Below are 16,765 nucleotides of genomic sequence, written 5' to 3'. Positions count from 1 at the left end.
CTTTTAGTAATAAATATTGCCTTGATATGAGGTCTGTTGAGGTACATAGAAACATTCTGCCTGGCTTAGACCAGAATCCCCCTTAGTCTTCTTTTTCCCTCACTACCTTAGGACCAAAAATGCCTCTATAATGTACTGCACCAGAAAGTATGAGGAATTTCTGATTCTTCTAAGCATTGCTGCATCTGTTTTATGAATCACAGCAGCTTTTGGGCAGCCTGTAAACATGCAATAGCTTGTTTATAAGTTTTCAGCCTATTTCCCCCCCTTCAAAAAAAAGTGCTGGGGTACCACAGAACCTTCAATTCTGTTCTTTCCACTTGCTAGAGAACAAGTATCAGTCTCTCTATATACACCTAAGGATGACTACTGCTGAAAAATACTAGATAAAATAGGAGAGACTGCAAACAGCTACAGGGACAGTTGAATGACTAAGAGGAAGAGGAAACTTGCTTTAACCTGGTTAATAGAATTCCATGACCTTTCACTTACTGCAATTAAATGGAGATGTCACTGGAAGCAATACTCTTTAAAAGAGACTTGAAATTGCCAAAACCTTTAAAGCGCAGCCTTAAAAAGATCAATTCTTTCCTGAAGTTGTGATGTCATCATCGTGAAAAATAGATATTTACTATGATTTACATTCTTACACCACAAGAAGCAGTAGCTCTTACAAAAAGTAGTTTAGTCCTAATGCACAATGGCAGAATTAAGATCTACACTGATGAAATGATGATGAAATGTTCCCATGAGAATGCAGATTACACATGCAAGCTGCATCTTTGCATAAAACATTTCTGTGTATATATATGACCTGCCTTTTGTTTTTAAACCAATGAAGTAGCAAAGGACTTCAAAGGAAATAGCAATTCTTATCAATAATTGTTTCTTTTATTACATATATAAAAAAATTTTAAACTTTTTAAAATAAGACTGAGATCTCTACTTTTGCTATAGTTGTACTGTGCCTTGGAGAATAGCACTGTGAGGCTGAAGTGTTAAACTATACACGATGACATGAATAAATAAATATTGATAATGTTCAACTTTTTTGTTATTTCATAAGAATTAAGAATGACAAGCTTATACATTCTCTTCCATGTGGCTGTTGTTATCCATGTTCATGAATGTTAAGATCTTGTAGGGAATTATTTTGAGGACATTTGATATAAAACATAATTTATCAATTTTCATATATGCTTATCAATATTTTATTATCAAGGGACAGGTCTGTTTTAAAAAACTCTGGATTGAGCCGGACCCTTTAATTTTGGGCTTCTTCTGTGGGAGGAAGCAGATGAGACAGACTGTTCAGCAGACACATATTTTATCAGAACACAAAGTTCTGTATCCATACATACCAGCCCTGGTGGCAGTGATGCATATCCCAGAAGCTTCTTGTATTGTTCAAAGGTAAAAAACTGTGAATAGAAGATAGATTGAAATTGAATTGAAAAAAGATTATTAGTTACTTATACAAATTAGTAAAAAGCAGACTACAATGGTGTTTCACTACCTCATATCCTGAGCAGCTGCACACAGTTCTGCAAAATAAACGTAAGCCACTTTTATTTCACACTTTCTGTAGCAGTGTTAGATGTGCAACAGTAGACAATCAGGCTTCAGAACTGATTTTATTAGTGTGTCATGCATAATAGCAGCATAAGTGCAATGCAATAAGGCTTTATCTAAGAGTTCACTTACATCATTTAGGACCAATTTAAATTCATAACCTTTTCCTCTGGCATTAACTATCATATAGCAATGTAAATGTAGTAGCAGATATTACAATTTTCCCAAGAAATCACCCCCACATCCTTAGTGTAATGTGGTGCAATTGCTTTTGCATTTCTCAAACACTAGTCTGCTTCTCATGAGAGAGATATAACTGTGTATTTTGAAGATGGAAAGTCTGCCATTTATATAATCTTCTACTGTCATCAGGTACATTTCTTTTCCTGTTCTCTCTTTACAAATAAATCCTTCACTCAATTGTCTGCTTTCAAACAGTGGCACTTCAATGTTCTGAGCATCTGCAATCCCTTAGAGGATGTCTTGAAAGCTGTGCTCATGGGTGTTTGAATCTCCAGAAAAAAGTAAAATCAGCTTCACCTGCACCAACATGGTGAGAGGCATTTGCAAAGGCTCACTTTGCAACCTACCATGTCTTGACATCCAAACCCATTAGTTTTAAGAATAACTTCTCTGAATTCTTATAAAAATCAAAGCATAATAAAAGAGTGGATTTGTTCGTCCAAGAAGAAGGTTTGGAATAGCACTGACTGCACTGAAGCCAGGAGAAAGCTCCTGTTGGCACAGGCAAACAGACTTTTGCTGCCCAGCTCCTTGTCTGTGGACATGAAGTCTAAGATGCATGGGTCAACTTATACTCTAGAGAAAGAGTATATGTGACATTTTACAAATTATTGGGGGGGTGCCCTCTGAAATACAACACACAATCTAGGTTATTATTTAAAAACCAACTCAGTTTACATCATATTCAAAACAGGGCTACCAGGACCATTAAGGAGAACTTAGAGACAGCTTTAAGAATGAAGACTGAAGGAGAATGACTGCTTTCCTTGTTTAGGTTAGCAAAAGAGATGCTGCAAGAGAATGTAACACAAGATAAGTAACATAAAGAAACTAGGTGTAAAAGCAAAATATAAGTAGAATGTGACTGGAGACCTGATGAAGCTTTCTTGCAAATAAAAGAATCTTGAAACAGTCTTCCAATAAGAAAAATGGGGGAAAAATCTTTATGTTGTGAACGGGAGAGTTTGATAAGTTTATGAAGGAGATTACAGAACAAACCCCATAGTGTCTTAAATTCATATTCTGCAAACATTTTACTGAAGTCACTGGAAAAGCGGTCTAGTTGCTATCACAAAAGACAGATGCGAGTGCAGTGAAAATGATCCTCTAGCATGAGGGTGGCAGAAATTGTGGGCTAAAAAGAGTAGGTATCTGAATTCTGGGTAACACCAGAAACACTGCAGGTGTTATTCCACATAGTTTTCACACATGGAACAACACAAGGTCTCTAACCACAGCTTGCTATTTGTGAGCCCTGTAATCTGTCTAAGAAACATTCACATCTTTGCATGCAAAATAAAGCGGCTTTTACACAGCATGTCAGGTATGATGGGAATGAAGAACAAAAACCTGTCACAGTTCCACCAAGACTGCATCAGTGCGGGTTCATATCTCCCAGTGCAAGAGCTGTTACATCCCAGTCTAGCAAAAGTATATGGCCAGAACTTTTAACTTTCCATCTGCTTTCCAATGTTGGCCTGTGACATGTGATTAGTTCAGAGCAAGCTGGTTCAGATGAAGATGGGATCCTTGGAATGTTGGTGAATTCTGTGACCACCGAGGGGACTACAATCCCTCCACACAGCATCTGCTGATGCATGAGACAACCAAACTGTTTCACCACAAGAGGAAGGCAACGAGCAATGAGGCCAATAGAGATGTGGGAATCATAAGAAACATAAGGGAACAGAATTTTTAAGACAAGAGAGAAAGACTGTGTGGCCTGTGCTGAGTCTCAGCCAAAGAAGACAAGCTCTGTCCCTCACGGTTCAGTACTACAGACCTATCAGAACAAAACAGCCATTCCATAAACCACGTGTACAGGAACATAAGTAATAAGCACCACATTTTCATTTGAACTTGTTTAGAACCTTGTCCTATGGCAAAGTCAATAAAATTTTTCAATCAAGACCTGCTTCAAATGAAAAGTCACTAGAATCATACCAAAGCCATCTGAGAATTGGGTGTAAATGTGTTAATAATGCCACTGTCTTAAAGCAAGAGGGAATATGTATACACAAGCAAAATTGGGTTGTAAAATTCTGGAAACTGATGGGCTGACACTCTGGTCACTGGACAGATATTTTTTTATATCTTCAGCTGGGATTATTATATCATTTTGCAGAAAAGGTCCTAGAACTGGGATCCAGATTTTGACTACCTTCCAAAGACTGTAAAGATTGAACATTAACCTTGCAAGCATCTTGCAAATATGTTTAAAATTTTTGCATTGGCCTTGACAATAATCAAAAAAGAGAGAAGTGTTACTTAAACTCTAGCTCTATCTTTTTGAAGGTATAATAGAGGTCTAACAAAGTGGGAGGGTAAGCTGCTTCACTGAAGTAAATTAATTTCTTATTGTGATAAAATTTGCTTTATTCTCTCTCCAGCATCTTTCTAGTCATTGTTACCCTCTTAACCTTTAATGGAATTTCTGGTATTCCTTAATGTTTTCCATAGTGTTACAGATCTGTAAAATAGTTGTAATAAAGGCAGAATTACATTACCCAGCAATTTTTTTGGTCTTTAAAATGTTACCTTAAAATCAATAGCTTCCTAGAGTCATAAATAAAATAACTACTTAATAAAAACAACTATGCTTTAAATAATTTTTAAAAGAAAAAAATCACTAGCAATAAAATTTAATATAAATGTTGCTGGGTGTACTAGAGTGGCTAGTAAACATACAATTTTTCAAAAAAGAACGATTTCATACTGTGTCATATGACTTTATATACATCCACCTAAAATGTTTTTAAAAACACAGCATAATTTGTCTTTTCCTCTACAGTTGCATTAAGTTAATAGCTTTGTGCAAAAAATTTCTCAGAATAAGCATATTTAAAACATGCTTTTGTGTATATAGTAACCAATATTGTCCATCTGGCAAAGATACACTTTAATTGAAGTTACACAGAAAATAGCCAAAGTACTTACCAGATGTCTCAATAATGCTAAGATAAAAATATATGCTTGAAACAAGATGTCTGGGAACACATGAGCAATATAAATTTGCCCCAAAAGTTCATCTGTTAACCATTGTATTGGCACCATCATTTCTTTCCTCCAAGTTCAATCTAACAGAAAGTTATAAACTCTGACTTTTCATCTTCCAGAAATACCAGCTTTCTTTTTAGAAGGGAAATAAAAAGAGAGAAAAAAAGAAATAGTAAGACAGACATGGGAACATAGTTGACTAAAAATGAAGCTTTATCTTCAACACTTAACTGAAAAACTGGGGCTAAATAACTTCATTTTAATAGCTTTATTCTTACGTGCAAAAATACACACCAGATAAATAGAATATTCCAGTAGCATAAGTACATTTCTTCTTAGTACAAAATCTTGCTTGTCTATTCTCTACTCACTTTTATGACACTGTAATTAGAAACTTTCATTACAAACATAAAAAGAAGCTACTGGAACCTAGAAAACGCCTCTTTTCCTTTTGTGCTTTCTCAAATCTCAGAATCATTGGTCTGAACGTAGTCTTCCTCTAAATCTCACCAGTCATTTAGGCAGTGAGGAAGGGAGAGTTGAGGCTTGTTTCAATGAGGAAAACTATTAGAAGAATAAAGATTGGAGGGTGGGCCAAAGAAAGCAATGACTTTTTCTCTGGGGTCATAGCCAAATAAGGTTAATGGAAATTTGAGATAGGTTGGATTCTCTTCAGGTCAAAGCGTGGGTACAAATTCCACTTTGGATGGTAAAAATTGTACTGGCCTATGACATCTCACAGTGAACTGTTCCATTATACAGGTCCTTACATTATTGATCAGCCCTGTTCTCTCACTGAATTCTTCTAATGTAGAATACAGCTGATGTCTCAGAAAAGTTATCCTGATGTCCTTGGAGCAGCAGCAAATTTAAAAGAATATTGTAAATAATACAAGAATTCAACTATTAAATTAAAACCCTCTCATGTTTAACATTTAAGCTTGATTCTCATGTTTGCAGAAAACTCAGCTCTCACATAGATGTCCAAGAACCAGGCAGAAAGCATCCCACAAAGAGAGGACAAGTAAGACATTAGAGGAGCCAGAAGCTCTTGATGTAAAAGAGCTTGAGAGAACTGAGTCTGTTTAGCCTGGAGACAAGAAAACTAAGGTGATTCAAGTTCTGTTTTCCACCATTCAAATTTTATACAGAAAAGTCAGACTTTCTCAGAGGCCAGCAACAGAAGCATGAGAGGCAACACACAAAGGTTGCAACAGGAAGATTTGGACTGGATATAAGGGAAAATTCTTCACAGTAAAGGAATTAAGGACTGGAGGACGAGCACTGAGAGGCTGCAGCCTCCATTCTTTAAGATTTCAGAACTCAACCAGACAAGGCATCTGAACATCCTGATGTAACCATGAAGTCAGCTCTGCTTTTATCAGAGATCCTTCCCAACTGAAAATCTTTTTATGATTCTACAATTATATTGAACATCATGGGGTTTAAGCCAATTTAATAAATTTGAGTAAAGGAAAGTGATTTGAAGTTTATGAATGACTGAAAATGGTAGGAGAAATCAAATGGGTTAGTATTTTAACTAATACATGCTGGAATCTAAAAAGCACAGTCAGATTTACTTTATTCTGTTTCAAATGAAATTAAATGGAGAGACAGAGGAAGCATCACAATATGAAGAAAATGAATTATTTGGAATCTTCTAAATATTATCTATCTATTCTTTACTGCCACTTTGCAATGGGACTGCAAATAGGACTTTAGTTTTCCTGGTTTAATTAAAGAATTTTGAGATAAGTGACATGTGTCACTTGTATCTAAAATGCCAGTGCAAACAAGAAGATGGCATTACCAGAACTCCTTTAGGATTCTGTTACAAGGTCACATCCTGTCACTTTATACAAATATTATTCCTCTGTAAAGGAATTGGAATGTGAATGATTAATTGCAGACTAAGGACCAGAATCATATGCAGCCTTTTTAGAAAGAAACAACAAAAAGAAAGAAAGGAAAATCAAGACATTCTGTATAATAACTGCTTTTAGACACATTTGTTGCAACTATGGAAACTTCAAAGTCCTGAAGTAAAAGACTAAGAAACATTTGCTCTTAACACAATGGCTGCTTTGATAGATTTAGAACTTTAGAATGATGTGCTTAATAACTAGATTTTAATTAAAAAGGTTGAATGACTCAACAGAAAAAATTGATGAATTGAAGTATTTCGCTTAGGAATGTTACTAAAATCCTGTTCTACAAATCAAAATAAAGGATAATAAAAGAAAATCAGATCAGCATTTGACAGAAAACACACTTTGATAGGCTAGCATCTATAACTGTAAGAGAGCTGGAGTAAAACGTTTTGCACAATGAGTTGTATCCATTACGATCTTCAATCTCTTAAAAAGACAGAGTATTGAGCAGAGTGCTATTTGGAGCACAAAAAAAACCTGGGCAGCACTTCAAACCTACTAAATAAGTACTTATTAGTGGCTTCTTTAATGACTCCTTGTGTTAATTTATTAAGCTGTTAGTTGTTTTGCAAGTTGCTAGGCATTTTCAGTAAAACAAAATATGTAAACCAGAGGCACTTATGAGGCTAAAATATAACTTAAACATTTTATTCATTCTGACAATATAAAATAATTGCAACCTTTTTTTCCAGTAACATTTGATACACAGGTCAAAATTAGCTTAATGTTTACGAGCCTTATCCTACACTTCTTAATCAAGGACAGTTTTTATTGTGCTATCAACAGGAAACTTTCCTCCTAGTAAAAATCAGAGGATTAATATGCCAAATAAGTTTAAGATTCTAATCTCAGTCAGTGGGGGAGAAATAAAATGTTTTACAGCTGCCACTGTCCCTAGTTATACTTTTAAAGGAGGAAGCATGGGGCTTTTACCTTCACTGCCCTTTTAGGTGTCTCAGCCAAAATGGGAGGAAGTATTCCTTTGTAGAAGCCAAGTAATCTATTGAAGAAAAAAAAAAAAGAAATTATTTTCGTATGGATAAATAATATATCAATACCATACTGCCAATTCTATTTTCACTTTTGAGTAAAGCAATTAAACTTTCAGCATTTCCAGGCATTCAGACAAATAATGATACTCTATGCTTACTTGCTAAACAACTAATGTACTACCAAATATATCATGTGCTGGTGAGATGATATAAAGAAATCAGCAATAAATACAAAAAATAAAAATTCAATCAACCTTTTTCTGAAATACAAGAAATTCTATTTAAAAGGTGAGGGACATTTTTGACAATGAAAAAGAAGTATTATTTCATTGTTTTAATTTGCTTACCACAGCAATGTTTACATCAGAAATTTAAGTCACAAAATCACAAAATATAGGATTGTAAAAAACTGTGACTTCAGCAAGTTGCATACAAAAACACTTCTTGCTCATCTTCAGATGCCAGCTGAGACATATTTTGAAGTTTAGTTTTAAACATGTCTTGAAATGTATTTCTTCTTTTAGCAACTTAGTTTTCACCCAAGTTACCCATTCAGAGATCCATGACAGAATGTATGTATTTCATCTGGGAAAAAACATTTGGGCAGTATCTTGTCACTGTATCTATTTGTATGTGTGTATCTATATCTCTATATCTATCTATCTACAACCTGCTGCATGCCAGCACACATGGCATTTTCAGGCAGCCTGAGCTCTGCTTATAAGGCCAGTGTAGATACACAATGCTGGCTCTTGGGAATGCTTTAAATGACAAGTAGTTTTCAAAATCCCCACATGGGGTAGAAATAGACACGGTCCTTGTCTGCTAGGTCTGCACACTAACCTGGATGGTTAGTGAGAGCTCAGAAAGGAATTTAATGGAATCACCAAGAAGAATCATAGAATGATCACCACCTCCAGGGATGGTGACTCCACCACATTTCTGGGCAAACTATTCCAATGCCTGACCACATTAACAATGAAGAAGAAAGTTTTTCAATATCTAATCTGTGTTGTTCCTGTCTTAGCTTAAGGTCGTAAGTTATCTTGTTAGCCAACAAGAATATATCCTACAATTTGTCCATCTTCAGAATGTATACACATTTATTCAGGACTGTTAGAGGATTCTGTCTACACACACAAAAAATTACCTAAAGTAAAGCATTTGTGTTTTAAAAAATGTCGTAAGGTTGTGATGTTGGAATGTGATGATTCACCTTTCTGAAGCAGCCTCATATTTGAAATATTTTTGCAGAGAGTGTAAGAGACATGACATCCATAGATTCTTCTACAGTTGATCTCTACATGTCAAAAGAAAACAATGAAATTCATATTCCCCATGTGAATTTAAAATACTACAAATGCTATACCATTTTGCCCATCCTTCTTCAAACACTTCTCTGGAGTTCTCTCCTTGGGCTTCTCCAACATAAATAAAGTAATTTAGGCCTTGTAATATGCTCTGGGTTGGGCATATTCCTACTCTGAAGAAAGCAATCTTTGAACTCCAGTCCACAACAAAAGGACACTTTGAGCATTTAACATAATGATGGCTTAATGACAAAATACTGAAAAGTAGGAGATTAAAGAATTCAGTTGTCATCAGATGTTTAAATTTTCCCAAAGTCTTACTTCCTAAACATAAACATACAAATATACATTTATGTATCTATTAATATAGATATGGATATACCTACAGATACCTATAGATATGGATATAACAATATAAATATAATGGATCCATAGAATCATACAATCATAGAAACACAGAATGGTTTGGTTGGAAGGGACCTTAAAAATAATTTAGTTCCAACCTGCCTGCCATAAGCAGGGAATCTTCCACTAGACCAGGTTACTCTGAGTCCCATCTAGCTTGGTCTTGGTCTTTATTCTTAGTGCTGGGCCCATTTTAGTCTTTAATGGTTCATACATATGCAGAGCATATTGCTGCTTCAGCAAGCAATTTAAATGTGAAATACCTTAAAGAAGGTGATTCATACATTTTAATGTGAGTTCAAACTGAAACTGAGGTCCAAGTAGGATCAGCTACAAGAATACAGATCCCTGTAAACACTTTCTTCCTTTCAGCTCAGTCTAAACCCCTGCAAGCATATCTACAACAGGCATTCTGCTTGCAATTTCTACTCCTCCACATGATTGGAATTGGAGAATTAATGTCCTCCACTGCTTTACTCACTGGTGTAGCTCTCACTACAAAAAGTGAGACTCAGACTGGATTTGTTCATTAGTAAGAGATGCCTAAGCAGAGAAATATGCAGTGTAGAACAAAAAATCAGTTTTAAAAACATGCTGCAGCATTACCCAGCCTTACACAGCAAAGCAGGTTCCTTTTCCAGGTTGCCTTTTCGTATATTAAAAATGCATGCAGCTATTGGATATATAAGCCTTGTAACATTTCCACAATCTCTGAGGATCTTAGAGAAAACTTTTCAGTGAGAATGTAGACAGGATATACCAGGAATTTGAGCAGTACATTTGTCATCTTAGCAATATTGTAAGGCAGGTAGCAGCTCCTAAAGAGCAATCTGGCATTAAACGTCAAGTCAATGTTGAAACACCAGTGATTCAGGCCACCATTAGACCAGGCAGTGGATTATTTGAAAGTTATAAAGAAATGGGAACTAAAAATATGAAAAGCAATTATCCATTGCTTCTGAATCATGGAAAAGGTATGATGAAAGGGACCTCTCGAGATCATCTGACCCAACCCTTTGCTCAGGAAGGGCAACCTAGAGCCAGTTGTCCAGGACCATGTCCAGACAGCCTCTAAGTATCTCCAAAGAATGACTACTCTTAAAGGAAGGAGATACTTCAAATTCTCTGGGCAGCCTGTGCCAGTGCTTAGTTACCCTCATAGTAAAAATGAACACATTCCTGATGTTCATACAGACCCCCTTGTGCTTCACTTTATGTCCATTGCCTCTGGTCCTGTCACTGAGACCTTTCCTTTAGGTACTTCCAGATTCCCCTCTGAGCCTTCTCTCCTCCAGGCAGTTCTGCATCTCTCAGTCTTTTCTCATGTGAAAGGTGCTCCAGTCCTTTAATCATTTTAGTTGTCCTTCAACTGAACTCTTTATGTTATGTCCATGTCTTCTATTCTCATCATTGAACTTCAGGCAGAGCTCCATGCCCTGCAGTTGTCTTCCTGGCCAGCCCTTCCTGAGCAGCACTCGGTGCATTCACTGCATCCCTGGGATCCTGATGAGATCCTACCCCTGCAGCTGCACACAGATCTCCAGTTCCTCATGTTTGTGTCCCATGTCCCATGTTGTGTGCCCTGGTGTGCAGGCTCCTCACAGAAACTTCCTCACTCACATGCAAATGTTTGAGGTGGCCCCAGCTGAGCCCTGTTTATTCCCATTGTGTTCCTCGTGGTTCACAGCAGCCCAGGTGCTTTGCTTGGCTCCATCGCTCCCTCAGAGCTGCTGTAACTCCCCCTCCCTCAGGGCTCCTGATTTGAAGTCCTCTTTTAAGGACTGTACCAGGAGCAGCCACACTGCAGCAGAGATAGGTGTGCAAAGATACCACTCTGCACCTAATGTCAGGCTGATCTGCTTATTGTAAGGCTGACACTGAAGACTTTCTGCTGAAGGAACCTCTACTGTGAATCAGGAGAATCTGCAGAGCTGTGTAACCATACTCATGGCTCTATGAATCCCTAAAATGTGAAGGATTTCATGGCCACATAAGTGGCTTTCACTGCTTTGCTCCTCCTTCCTCTTTGGAAGCAAATCTCTTCATGGAAAACAGACAAGAAGGAGTTAAGGTCTATTCCTATGGAACACATTAAGTTTAGAAATCTAAAAACACATGAAACTTTGAGGATATACATCCATATATGCAATATGTAATTCAGTAAACATGGTAAGAGCTAGCTCAGTATTTAATTATGAGCTGTGGTTTAGGGTTTTTTTCCCTTCCTGATTTGAAATAGAAACAGAAAAAAGGTTAGTAAGCACAGCCAGTAAGATGAAAGGAATAAATGAAAAGAGGAAGTAGAAGACAATGCCATCCCATCACTGCCTATTGTCAACTGACTAATTTTTAGAACCTCCTGTGCCTGAGGTGGAGGACAAGCAGCTGCCCACAACTTTTACAAATAACATTTTACAAATTGTACCCATTAAAGAGAGTTTTTTCAATCTTTGCAGAATGAACCATTTACTTAATTAAAAAAACTAGCATGATAGTAAAAAAAACTTAACTGGCTTTGCCAGTTAAAAAGTACACACACACACACACACACCAATCTTATCCTTCTGCTTTGCTTGGCCAATTGAGTTAGCCTATTTGTTCACAGAGTATGAAATTTTTTCGATTTTTTTCAATGAACAATGATGACATTTCACATTTGAGAGATATTATCACCTGGACTCAAGCCTCCTTCAAAAAACTAGTGTTCAGAAAAATTATGAAACAGCAGCAACAGCAATCACTGCAGGGTCTGATAGAAGAAAGAGGAGATGACATCATATCCCCAGCTAGAGACACTGGAAAGAACAAATAAATTTCTAACAGAAACACAGCTACATCTTATTTTGTTTCAGCATTAAGGGTCTAAATGAACATCACCATTCAATTGTATTCTGGGCAAGAGCCCAAACTCATCTTTGCAGCAGTTGATTTTGAAACATTACAGTCAATCACATCTTCTCAATTTGTTCTTGCAGGCTTTCCCTATCCTTCTGGTTTCCATTTCTTGTTTGGAAGCCTTGAGTCATTCACCCTGGCAAGACGACCAACCTAAATCAGTTATTTTCTCCGAATTATACTGAAATTGCGATCTTGCTTAGCTTGTTGTTTTCTTCCTCTGCCTTTCACATAATTTTCCCTTTAAGGATCTAATAAAGCTGATTGAAGGCATAAGCACAATATTCCCTTTCTTTTGGTGCTGTCAAACCCAAGGCATTTACCCACATTGTTTTATAATTGAAACAAAAAACCTCTTAGGTCCAATTCTGCTTTCATTACCTCTGCATTATCCCAAGTATAAATAAAAGACCTGGCTTTCATGACCACATCAGTTGCATGAAACAAATGCACAACTTTCAGATTTTATGAAATGTTTAAACAAAGGGAAGGAATTGTGAAGACATGATTGGTTAAAAAGTTGGGCGTTGTTCAAAAAGAGGAAGAAAGTATGTCTAAATATAATTAAGCTTGCTTAAAATTTAATTTATATCAGGGAAAAGGTACCTTTCATTTTCATGCTATGTTGCATGTTATGAATTTATTACTAATAGAAAATAAATAACTGGACACACGGCAATGTTACTTTAACATAACTATAACATAACTTTGTCTTGACCTAGTTGGATATTTAAAAGATTTTAAATTCTCAGAAGTTGTGGAAAACAAGCAAGTGCTTAGTGAAGGCAGGCACAAATTAGTACCTACCACTGAGAATAAGGGACTTATATTTAGGCATTTATTTTGAGAGCTGCAAGCCACTAACCAGTTCACATATGTAGTTCACCCTCAATCCCAGCATTTACAGCTATTTCCCCAGCTGAGGAGGTATGTTATAGGGAAGGCTGAGTGTCATTCTGGGACAACTGGCACAGAGTTCAGCAGACTTGAAAAGATATTAAAGGTTGGACACATTCACAGAAAATCAGGCTTGGACACACTTGCACTCCAAAAAGAATTTTTTTTTGTGAAGTATGTTATGTATATTATCCTACTGCAAATGTTAAATACACATCTCTACAGGAACCCCATATGAATCTATCAATGACACAGTTAGCTAAGCTGGCTTCTGAATTTCTATTATGCAAATATATTTCTTTATTTATTCTGTGTCTGTTATATAGATATCTGCCATTTCAGACACTGGCACTAAATACTAGGTCCTTATTTTCATTATATTTAACTTTTCTTTTTTTTTTTTTTTTTTTTTTTTTTTACAAAGCTTTCATTGCAACACTCAGAATTAGGGAAAAACATAAATATTTTTTGCAGCAAGCAAAACAGAATTATATGTGAATATGTGAGCCTGTGCCTGTAGCAACACTCTTACACTACATACTAAAAGAGACCAAGCCTCCAGCTATAGGAATACTAGAAGCAGACCAATTAATGAAAGAAATCTGTCAAATAAGTTAGGACAACACACTGCATGAAAAGTGACTGGGTAAAAAGGAAGAGGCTGTCGGTGAAAGCTATTAAGATACTTCAGGAAAGTACTAACAGTGGAGAAGCTGGCTCAGAAGCAATCAGACTGGCCAAGAAATGGATTAATAATCAGCATCAATCCCTCTCACTTATTCAAAATGACAGTCATCACTGTATTTACTGCATGTGGGTCAGATTATGAAGTTATTATGATCCATCATCCATGTGACTGTTATTCTTACTGAGAAATGAATCTTTCTTCCATGAGTTTTAATCATGGAACCTCCCAATCTCTTGGTCAAAACCCTTGCTAATTTTTTGGCTTTCTAAGATGCACTCTGAATTTATATGAGTTACAGGATACGCCTAAATATAAATCCCTCAAGAAACTGGAAGATGAAACTTTTTCCTGTATTGCTTTTGTCTGGGGCAGTAAAAAAAGTGAGAATTAAAAAAAGGAATATTTGTTAAAATTTATTTCCATTCAAATGATGGTATTTTATACTTTTTTATATTGATGTACAATTTACATATTTCTCACATGCTTTCTGTGTTTTGCTATACGCAAGTAAAGAACAAATAATCTAGGAAGGTGAAGGTATAGCCTTGCATTGTAACAAGCAACATAAACTGTTTCCCATGGGTGGAAAAGGGACATCTTGTTCCAGATTTTTGTCCCTAAGGATGATTATAAATTAGTTATTTAAGTGGTACATTGTTACTGTGTACTGCCTGTCTAATAGATTAATGTGAAGTAATTATATGGGATTTTTAAAAATGTAGATAGGCTCACACTTCTTCTCCTTACCCTGTAACTGCTGAGGGCCTGTGAAGCAGGGCTGGCAATGCTTCCAGGGAGTGATGGGGCTGCCTGGGAGTGTGTTGGGAGCTGGTGGTCAGTGAGGCAGGACCTTGCCAGCTGCAGCACCTCTGCTGCTTCACCTCTGCTGCTGCCCTGCTGCTGCCCTGCTGCTGCCCTGCTGCTGCCCTGCTGCAGCACCTCTGCTGCCTCACTGTTGCAGCACCTCTGCTGCTGCCCTGCTGCCAGCCCAGCAGAGCTTGCTCTGGGCTCCTGCCACTGCTGCCTCTGCCTTCCGAGCACTTTGCTCTGCTCTGGCCCCAACACCAATGAACAAAATTCCAGTTTGGCCCATGCTTCTGAGAGGCCTTAAGCTGGTCTGTTTGATGTATTTCCTGTTGAAATCAGTGCAAATGGCAGCGTTATTATCACTGGCAGCTGGTTTAGGCTCTTAAAAATTACCTGCATGTAATCACTAGCCAGGCTGTAGAATGGGTCTGCATGTCTCATTTCTTACAACTGACAGCATTTCTTCCCCCAAAGACTTTCCCTCTAGCTGCCCCTTTGTTTGCAAGAGGAACAAGCTATGGACATGCCAAAACAGCTTTGCCTAGAGCTTCTGAAACAGAAAAATTCTTCATTGCATTTTGGATTGTCAGTATTGGCAGAATGTTTCATTTGTTCAGAAGGAGTTTTAGTTGTTCAAACACTAGAAGAGAATTTACGGGTTTTTTTCCCCTTTTGCCAACAGTACTGCCGCAACTGGTACGACAGGAAGCAGTCACTTTTTAAAGTAGCTCCACACCTATGTCTATTGAAGCTAAAGAATGCAAGAAAATGATTTTTAATTTTGATACCAGAGCAAAAATTTATATCTTTTAGGAGATGAGCTTAGAAACCTGTATCTGACAAAAAAAGAAAAAATCACACAGAGGATAATTAAATGTGTTTTCTGGAAAAGAGTGACAGCATTTCTCTGTGTTAAAGTGATGCTGTGATACATTAAATAAAAAGTCATGAAATGAGCAAAATTTCTGTGCTTACCCTGGGAATGTGCTCTACTTAAATTGGTTGTGACTTCATAAAAATACAACATTAAGTTGTTTTAATTCCATCAGAAAAAAATGTGGCTCAGGAAGGAAATTTTTGATTGCAAGTTAATGTTAGCCTTCATTGGAATAAGCTATACTCTTCAATATCCACATGCATAATCCCTAGGGAGTTACATGACGCCATGTATTCTTTCCCATCTGCTAGTTAAATATGAGATTCAAGAGGCTTTCAGTGTCATTATACAGATTAGTGACTCTCCCAGAGGAATCTAGGTTCACGATACAGTGAATAACTCACAATGAAGACCAACATTTAGAGATCATTTTGTGTTTGTATGAGTTTTGCACCTGCAATTATTTGTGCTTGTAATTTAGGTTACTTAGATGTTTTTAACTTACAGATGCAATCAGTGATGTAGATACTTAAACTGAACTGAACTGCAGGCAACCATAAGTGCAGGTGCAAAATTTTGTCTGCAATTATTTGAACTCATAAACACATCCATCTCCTGAAGTCTAAAGTAAAACTAGGCCAGTAGTGGTTTTATGCAGTATAATTAACAAACTAAAATCATGCATAGTTTCCCCAATTTTCAAAAAAAGCTCACGACTACTCTTTTACATTGAAACAAATAGGGTATCATTAAATATATATAAACGTGAACTAAACAACTTGGTTTCATCTTCTAACATCCTGACCTTTGGGGTGTTTTTCTTACTCTCTTTACAGTATCTGTAGCAGAGAAATAAGGAAAGATCCCTGATTTTGTAACAGCAATACTGTTGATAGTTGCACCAACAGGGAGCAAAAGTGCTATATGCACTGAGATCAAAGTGTGCAGAATTTGTAGCACCATTCAAGGCAGTGAACAGCACCATGAACATGTACACATACTGGCACTTGAATTTCCACCTGGCAGGCAGTTGTGGCATCTAGACATACTGTGGGAGTGAAAGGCACACAGATGCATGAGGAAGCCTGTATGAATGGCAACTGCCTGCCTAAAGACAAATACCTGCATTTGTTATCCAACATGGATGCTCT

General features: G+C 36.9%; 1 protein-coding gene across 6 annotated transcripts in view; it reads right to left on the bottom strand.

Moving 5' to 3' along the window:
• Window positions 1–16,765, bottom strand: part of SLC25A21 (solute carrier family 25 member 21) — a 231,216-nt gene that overhangs the window by 14,036 nt on the left and 200,415 nt on the right. For 5 of the 6 annotated variants that reach the window (XM_063160346.1, XM_063160347.1, XM_063160348.1 and 2 more), the window contains 2 exons: window positions 7,677–7,743; window positions 1,362–1,421 (listed from right to left, as the gene is read on the bottom strand). In XM_063160346.1, coding sequence (XP_063016416.1) covers window positions 1,362–1,421; window positions 7,677–7,743 — 127 coding nt within the window. Of the gene's footprint in view, window positions 1–1,361; window positions 1,422–4,752; window positions 4,945–7,676; window positions 7,744–16,765 lie in introns of all 6 variants that reach the window. The other variant, XM_063160351.1, reaches the window with a different exon arrangement.

This window comes from Melospiza melodia, chromosome 6 (genome assembly GCF_035770615.1).
Source record: "Melospiza melodia melodia isolate bMelMel2 chromosome 6, bMelMel2.pri, whole genome shotgun sequence".
In the NCBI taxonomy this organism is placed as follows: Eukaryota; Metazoa; Chordata; class Aves; order Passeriformes; family Passerellidae; genus Melospiza; species Melospiza melodia.
Note: the sequence above shows the minus strand (reverse complement) of the source record. Positions and strands in the feature narration are given on the sequence as shown.